The 8,863-nt window shown below is 58.1% G+C and overlaps 1 protein-coding gene across 1 annotated transcript; it reads right to left on the bottom strand.

The window, feature by feature from the left end:
- Positions 1-6,863: 6,863 nt before the first annotated feature.
- DIO3 (iodothyronine deiodinase 3) lies at positions 6,864-8,265 on the bottom strand. Its single transcript, XM_077122349.1, has one exon. The coding sequence runs from the start codon at positions 8,263-8,265 to the stop codon at positions 7,351-7,353; it is 915 nt and encodes a 304-aa protein (XP_076978464.1). The 3' UTR covers positions 6,864-7,350.
- Between the last annotated feature and the right edge of the window lie 598 nt (positions 8,266-8,863).

Here is an 8,863-nt window from a genome sequence, read left to right as displayed (position 1 = left end):
AACTGGAAAATTGGCCTCATTTTTTCCTTCATAGCATTTTTTTTTTTGCCATTCAGTATTTATTTATCATTACTATCTAAACCTTATTGATTATTGCTGTTCGCTTCCAATCTGAAAATTCCCTTCAGGCAGGACTTTGCTAATTCTGTTTCCTGTGGAACAGGAATCAAGGCTGACTCATTTTAGGCCTTGAATATATAGTGTCAAAGGAATGAATACATGATCGCTCCCCTATTCTTTCTCCTCAAAAAATTCTCTTGGCTTATCCTGGCTTTTACTCTTCCATGTGAATGCTGGGATGAGCTTGTGAACCTTCCCCCTTGGGATTTTGTTTGGGAATTGCATTGGACTTTCAGATGAATATGGGTAGGCCAACAGTGTTTAGACTCTTACACTCAGTAGAACTTTTGAGTGGAATCCTAATTGGAGCCCCAGCATATTTTTGCCACAGAAACAGTGGATGTTTGGCTTCTAGTTCTGTGCAGCCCTTGGAGAAGGATGGGTCATCCTGTGGGAGCACGGTCTGGGGTGCGGTGCAGACAGAACAGGGGGAAGGAGGGTTCATGGGTAGCAGGGGGAGCTGGGGTGGCACATGGGGCAGAAGCCTGGTCCTGCTTTCACAGCCATGTTTGCAGCCCTGGCCTCTGCTCAGAGAAGAGACTGTAGCCCAATAGTCCCAGAGGGCAGAGGAGGAAGCTCAGGCTGGAGAGGGCAGGGCTGTGGCCAGGACAGAGCTGGGAGTCCAGCCTCTTCCTTTGGGTGATGGCCACAAGGACAGCAGCCCACCTGGTCAGAGGCTTGTCTCCCATCCCTACCCGTTCTGCTCACTCACCCAACAAAGGGCCACTGCAGAGAGCCTTCTGCTCCCCTTCTAGCTCTGCCTCCCCTATGTCCCTTCTTCCCCTCTGACCTCATGGCCTTTGCTGACATTGCCTGATTACTGTTCCCTCTATTTCCAATGCCCTTCCAGATTGAACTCGCAATCCTTCTCCACAGTCTAGCTGCCTGAGTTTCTTAGGGGCTCCCGTCACAAAGTACCACAAGCTAGGTGACTTATAACAACAAAAATGGATTTCCTACAGTTGTGGAGGCTGGAAGTTGTAAATTAGGGTGTCGACAAGGTGGTGCTCCCTCCAAAGGCTCCAGGGGAGAGTCCTCCCTTCTGATGGCTCCTGGCAATCCTTGGTGCTCCTTGGCTCAGCAATTCAACATCTGCTTCTGTCTTCACATGGTTGTCCTCCTGCTGAGTCTATGTCCAAAGTTCCCTCTTCTTCTAAGGTCATGGGTCACATTGGGTTAGGGTTTCTTATGCAGTTTAGCCTCATTTTAACTAATCTTCAAAGATCCTATTTCCAAGTAAGATCAAATTCATGGGACTGGGGATAGAACTGTCTGTCTTTTTGGGGGGACAATTCAACCCATTATAAGCCCCAGTTTCACCTCCTCCAGGAAGTCTTCCCTGATCTCCCTGGATTGGGGTCTACAGCCCTGGGGCTTTCTACAACCCAACCCTCTCCTCTCCCAGGGATAACAGTTTCACAACTGCTCCCTGAAGACAGGGCCCTAGCTCTCTGGTGCTCAGTTCACATTTGGCGGGTCCTAGGGGCTCGGTGAGGGTTTGGAGAGTTTTTATAGTATTCCTATACACTCACATGCACTCTCACATAAGCAACCCCACTGCAGATGTATACACACCCACATTCACATCCACACACACTCACACACGTATGTGTGCATATACACTCACACAGCTGCATCTCAAGTCTGGCTGAATGATGGGTTTTGCCATTTCTCATACCTCCTTGGCACACACAGTCCCCTCCACCTGGGCAGCTTCCCTGTGCTCCCCTTGCTCGGCCTCTGGCCACGCCTGCCCCTGAGCCACCAATGTCCTAATGTACTGTAATGGCCAGAGCGTCCACCAGTCACCCTTACGGAGCCAGATCTGTGGCCAGGGACTAGCAGCCTCCAGCCAACAGCTGACTCTGAGAAGTCTCTGGGCACAGAGGAAAGAGCCGAGTGGCAGGGGCTTTAGAGTCCAGCCACCGTGGGCCCCTGTGAGCCCCACTCTCCTTCTCTGTGATGTAGCGACAACCACAACATGGCCAGGCAGGGCTGTTGTGTAGATGGGGCAGCCAGTACCCCCCTAGGCCCAAGGAGTCAGATGGGCCCAGCTAGGAAGCCCACGCATGGCTACTCCTGCCCCTGCGCCTGCTCGAGTGGGTCTCCACCTGGCTGCCCCATTGCCTGCCCTCACTTCTGAGGAATCAGCTGGATTCTCCAGGGACTCTCTGCTCAAGTTTCCCCTGGGGTTGTGACCCTTTCCTCCATGGAAACTCTGGAGCTGCAGATGCCAATGTCAGGGTGGGACCCAGCACGAGTCACCCCCGGCCCAGGTCCCCAAGGCCTCTGCCACCACCATCACCATTATTCAAGGGCTGTGCAGGAGAAAAAGGAAAGAAAGAATGGGGAGGAGGAAAAAACCCCAGGGGTTTGTAAAGGTGTCCTCAGAAAGCCTTTGCTGGGGGGTAGGTTATCTTAGGACAGGGCACACCTGAGTATGTGTCTCTGTGCATCTGCATGTGTGCACATCTGAGCGTCTGAGTCTGAGTGTATGTCTTTCTGGGTACACATCTGAGTGTGTGCATCTTAGTGTGTGCAGATGCCTGGATGTGTTCTGAATGTGTGTACATCTGGGTGTGCATCTGAGTGTGTTCAAATGTGCACTTGTGTGTGCATATCTGAGTGTGTACTTCTGAATGCATGCATCTGAGTGCGTCTGCCTTGGTGCACATCTGAGTGTGTGCACATCTGTGTGTGCATATCTGAGTGTGTCTGGATGTTTCTAGTGTATGCACACCTGAGTGCATCTGAGTGTGCTCAAGCACGTGTCTGAGTGGACATGTGTGTCTTTCTAAGTGGGTGTGGTGTGTGGGTGGTGTGGCATGTGTGTCTGAGTGTGCATGTTGGTGGGTGTGAGTGAGTGTGGTGTGAGCAGGCCTGGGCTGGGGTGTGGGGAGGAGCCTTCCCAGATGGCCTTGGGACCCTCGAGCCTGCAGTCAGGGCCAGCTTTGTGGGGGCAAAACCTGGGTATTCTCTCAGGACCCCACACTCAGAAGGGCCTCACACTTTGTTGCGTGCTCTGTGGTTGCCATCTCAAGATTCTCAATCATTTGTCTTTGAACTTGAGTTTTGTAAGTGAAGTCCTATGGGACAATGGAGCAGTGGAGAGGGTGCAGTATGCACATGCCCCATGCCCTGTACGCCCCCTGTGCATCACATGAAATGCCCTGAGCAGAGAGCGGGCCCACGATGTGGGAATTTCAGGGAGACTCAGAGATCAGATGGGTGGGCAGTCCCCAGGAAGGCATGGCAGGAGCAAGACATGTGTCTATGGGGGCCAGGGTGGGCCTTTCCTTACGGAGAACACACCTGTGAATCTCACATGCCACTGTCAGTGTATGACACAGAGTCTGCATGGAAATCAGCTGTCAGGGGCATCTCAGGATGCAGGAAGGAGGGGATGCTTAGGTAGTAGCCTTCAAAGGTTTTCCAAACATTTTAACCCCTTAGGACATACACATCTCACATCAGCCAGTGGCACACTCACATGTATAACTAAATTGAAAGTTCATGAAACTAGTTGAAATGTCTGCTGATGCATTTTTATTGTATTTTAGTCTACCTTGGTCCTTCAGAACGCTGGACTTGACCCGAAAAGTTGATTTCATGACCCATGGCTGGGTGGGACTGGCAGTTTCAAAAATACCAATTCTGAGTGAGGCTCCCACTTTCTGCTTTATGTTCTGTATTTAATGTTTAATATTGCGAATGTTTGTATTTTTTTTTCATGTAAACCATGAAAATACTGGGAAAATATAAAACAATAAGAATCAAATAGATTTTCTGGAAGGCAGTTTAGCAAAATAGCAAAACAAACATCCTTAAAAATGTGCATCCAGCAATTCCACTGACGGGGGTGAAGGGAGGCAGAGCTGTGGCACAGGGCAACTCCGTGATTTTGTTTATAATTGGGAAACACAAACCCAGGAGCGCCCGGCCGTGGAGCCCGGGGGCTCAACCACCGCTGGTCCAATGGCCCGCCTGTGGGGCGCCATACCAGACAATCTCCGAGGTGGAAAGAGGGGTGCCTGGGGAGGCAAAAGTTAATGGCGGGCTACAAAACGCTACCCCACTTTTGTTTTTAAATATGTAGTTACCGGTGGGGTGGGGGTCAGAGAGGCAAGTGTGAGAGTGCACCCGGAGCTTACCTCGGGCTGATTTTATTTCTCTTCTCTGTTCTTTACCGAGTTTTCGGCAATGAGCACCCATTGCTCTTGTAAGAGAAGGTGGGGGACATAGTAAAGGAAAAGAGAGGAAGAGAAAGAACAGAAGGAAGAATGAAAGCGGGGAAAGGAAGAGAGAAAGAAACGGAAAGATGAACGGAGGGAGGGAGAAGGAGAGAAAGACAAAAGGGTGCGGGAGCCCGGACTGCCGCCAGCGGCCCGGGCCACGCGGGGAGCCGTAGGAGCCGCCGAGGGCCGAGCGCGCCCGGAGCTTCGGTCCAAGCAGCCCAAGGAGACCCGGGGTGCGAGATCCGCAGGAGGGAGGTCGCTGGTGCATCCGAAGAGACCCCGGAGATCTCCCCCCCACCCCCCATCCCCGCCAGCGGCCGGCGAGAACAGTTCTGAACTCGCTCTGCCCCGCCCGCCCTCCGTGGACTCCAAGCCCCTGAGCTCCCGAGCCCGGGGCACCCGGGGCGGGTCCTCTCCCGCGCCGCGGCCGCTTCCCTGCGGCTTCCTCCATGGGTGTGCCTGGGGGTTGCGTGAAAAGAAGCGCGGACGAGGGGCGCGGAACACAGCAATTCGGACAGTGCCAAATTTCTTCTTAAAAGTTACTTTTCAATTTATGTACTTGAAAAGCAAAAACAACTCCCAAATCCCCAAGCTCAGGGGGTCAGTGCAAAAAAAGTTTTCACGGAGGAGCAGCCATGGGTGCTGGACACGGAATTGAGGGCAATAGGGGCGGAGCAGGGGCCTCTCCCTTCCACCCCGCCTGCAACGTCCCCACTTACCCACGCCGATCCCCACGTCCACCATGCGCGCGCGCTCACACCAAGGCGCGCACCGACGTCCCTCCCCTCCCCTCCCCCTCCTCACCTCCCACGACCCGAACTGTCCTGGGCTCCCGGGCGCAGCCAGCACCCCACTCTACTCCCGATTCCACAATCCGGCCTTGGCGCTCTTTCCCCATTCCTTGTCTCCCATGCCTCCTTTTCTGCTCAAGGTGTCACCAGCAAAGAGACACAGAGGTTGCTAACCCCGCGATCCGGGTGTCGCTCTCACCGAAGGAGCAGCGGGGGAGGGGGCGAGGGCGGGGATTTCGTGGGATGGCCTGGCTACTACCGCAGGGTGGGGGTCTGGGCTATAAGCCCCGACTCCCTTGGCCCCACCCCGCCCTGCTATCGGCCGTCCCTTTCTCCCCCATCTCTCGGCTCTTCCACCTCGACCCCCTTCTCGGCTCCCCAGCCCAGAGCTGGTTGGGATTGCAGGTCAAATGGCTGGAGTTTGGGGAAGCGGAGGAGGGACAGGAGGAGAGGGTGCCCTGGGTGGGGTCGCACGGAGTGCCACCCCGCGCTAGAAGCTGCCGTTAGAGTAACGGCGCTACATGCCGGCCGATCCGCCCTGGCCTGTCACCCCTCTTTCCTCCATCTCCCCCTCTCCTCCAGGGCGCGCTTTGCAGGTGGTGCCTCCCTCCCGCGGACGCCGACAGGGGTAGATGGGTGGGGGAGACGATTTTGAAGGTGCGGGGAAGGAAGTAGAAGGAGCTGGGTGCGTGGGAGCCCCCGCGGTGGCCCGTTAGCGGAGCCCTAGCTGGGTCAGAGTGCACCCGCTCTCGCCCTCTACACCAACCCCCTCCTCAGGTCACCGGAATATCGAGGTTAGACGGGCGGCTGCAGGGGCAGCTGCCGCTGTTCGTACGTGTGTGCGTGTGAGCGCGCGCAAATAAGGACCCACTTCTCCCGCCTCTCCCCCGGACCCCCCAAGCTCCGTTTCCTCGCTGTTCTTCCGCCCCAACTACCTCCCCTCACTCCCCGTTCTCCATGTGTGTGTTTGCATGTGTGCGCGCGGGGGGCTCGGGGGCGCCGCCATCAACCCCTTTCTTCCCTCCTTTTCCCCTTCTGCGCCCTTGCCATTGTAGTCTTATTCTGCCGCCCCCCACCCCACCCCAGGGTCACTAGAGGGACGCGAGGGAGAGAGTTGTGGCTAATTTCTGCCGCTATTCAGAGGGAATTGAAAATAAGGGAACCAAAGGCAGCCAGAAAGCAGTTTACTTCAAGCCTTTATTATTGTAGCGTAAAATAAGTTTATATACAAGGGTTATTTCCAGCAAACACTCATCAAATAGCGTTCGAACTAGCCCCTCCCCGCCCCCTTCCCCGCCCCTGGCCCTGCAATTGGTAGCCTGCCCAGGAGGCCCCTCGCTTGAGGTCTCAGGCTCGCTCCATCTACCTTTCCCGGGACTCAGCCAAATCTTGTTCACAGGAGCGCCAGCCTCTTTCCTATCCCTGGAGCGCTGCGAACCTCGCCTAGAACTCTTAAGCCTTCTTCCTCTTGTCCTGAAGCAGCTTGCAACCTCCCACTCCCACCCCATTTACGGTGGCTTCCTGTCGGAAACCCAGAGCACTTTCCCCCTCTCGATTTCGGCGCTGCTGCGAGCCCCCGGCATTTCGGAATCACCTCGTGGTCTAGACCAGTTAGAGACAGTTCGTCATCAGCAGCGGGGCTCGTGCGCACCAAAAACAACAGGGAAAACGACCCCGCCCACCCTCTCCTGTCCCTGGGCCCCTTCCCACAACTCAGGGACCAGAAACAGACACAGAAGCAGTAGGGCACTCCCTCCCCGCGAGCCACAGGTGTGGGTGCCAGGCAACCAGCGCGCGGTGCGCTCCACTGGAGCCCAGTTGCGCTCAGGGCGCACAGGAGCCGCCAAGTTCTCTCGGAGCTCGGAGAGGCGTGGGGCCACCACACGGGACCGAAGACACACTGGTTCTTCTCTCTGGGGAGGGGGTGCGAGAGAGCACGACAGGGCACAAGTTCCCAGGCGCACAGACCAGGGTGAGGGGTTACAGACAGCCAGGGAGTTACAGCCACAGACAATCACAACCATTGAGTTCCGAGGAGGCGGGGGACGGGTGGCATGGCTGAGCGCGCAGACTCAACCTGTGGTCGATAGCTCAGCGGAGCCATGTCCCTGGAGCCGCGCCAAGCTTGACTTCGTATGGGACTTGCACGCACCCTTCGAAGGCTCGAAGGTGCAGCCGGCCAAGTTCAGTCAACTGTCTGTTGTTTACACCCGACGGGACTGAGCGCCGTGCAGCTGCTGATTGTAGCGCTCCAGCCAGATGCGCAGCTCAGAGACCTGGTAGCCGTCGGGGCCACGGCCACCCTGATACATAACGGTGCCACTTTGGATGACGTAGAGACGCTCGAAGTAGGCGCCATAGGCCGAGCTGCTGGAGTTTGCCATGGTGTCGAGGACCAGGGCACAGTCGGGAGCGCCTTGCTGCAGCACGCGCGCCGCACTGACCCGGTCCTCCAGGCTCCGGTGCTGCGGGATGCTGTAAGGGGAGTCCGTGGTAACCCAGCCATCGGAAGGGTGAGCTTCCTCGATGTAGATGATGAGAAAGTCGACGTCGCGCTGGTACTTGGTGACCAGGCGCTGGAAGGCGCTCATGCGCGCCATAAACGGTGGTCAGGTGCAGCTGCCGAAGTTGAGCACGAGCGGGCGATTCCCTCGCGCGTAGTCGAGGATGCGCTGGCTCTGGAAGCCGTCGGGCAGGACCACCTCTGAGTTGGGTGCCGGCCCGCCCTCGTGCGCCTGCTTGAAGAAATCCAACTTCTGGCCATGCCACACCGCCTTGAGCGACGCCAGGGTGCATAGGCGGTTGTCGTCCGACACGCAGATGGGGGGGTCGTCGGGGGGCACCTCCTCGCCATCGCTGTTGAGCTCCACCTCGGCCTCGGGCTGTCCCCGGCGGCGGCGGCCCAGGAGATGCTTGCGGATGCACAGGAAGTCCAGGAGCCAGAGCATGAGGGCAGCGCCGAGGAAGCGCGGGAAGAGCACGAGGCACGAGGCGGTCTGGGCGCAGAGCCTCAGGGAGTGAAGCAACAGGGAGCGGAGCATGGTGGCCGCAGCCCCCGAAGCCCCCTGGCCCCCGCTGCCCTCTCCGGCCACCAAACGCGGGGCGGCCCGGCGAGGCATCTGGGCTTCGGCGGTGCGGAGAGCTCGATTTATAGCCGAAGCTTCAATTGGCGGGAGACTCCACCTCCCACCCCGGCCCGCCCCCTTGCAACTTGAGCCCGGAGGGATCGCCCCGCGGTCGGGCCAATGCCCTAGAAATCCCGGGCCCGGGGCGGGGCGGCCAGGGGCGGGCCTGGGCCTCGCAGCGGACTTTCAGGGGCGGACGGGGGGAGTGGCCCCCGGCCGCGGCTGCCGCCCGGGACAGGGAACGGGACCCGAGGATGGAGAGCTGGCCGCGTAGGTGCTCCCGAGAGCGCGAGCGCTGCGCGCGGCCCTGGACCCCGCGTCCCGATCCGGCCCGCGTCCCCTCTCGCTGCGCACCTGAGCGGGGCTACCGGACCACAGCCGCGCCGCGCCGGAGCTCCGGTTCGCTTCCCGCGCGCCGCCGCCAACGCCGCCCACGCTGCCGCCGAGCTTGAGGGGCCGCTGCCCAGGTGCTGCGGGAGCCCCCGGCCGCGGCCGCCGCTTCAGTGGCCCCGGCTCCCGCCCCGCGAGGGACGCGGCGCCCGCGAGGAGGCAACTTTGGGCCCCAGCTGCCTGCTCTGCTCACCCGCGGGCG

This window comes from Tamandua tetradactyla, chromosome 12 (assembly GCF_023851605.1).
Source record: "Tamandua tetradactyla isolate mTamTet1 chromosome 12, mTamTet1.pri, whole genome shotgun sequence".
In the NCBI taxonomy this organism is placed as follows: Eukaryota; Metazoa; Chordata; class Mammalia; order Pilosa; family Myrmecophagidae; genus Tamandua; species Tamandua tetradactyla.
Note: the sequence above shows the minus strand (reverse complement) of the source record. Positions and strands in the feature narration are given on the sequence as shown.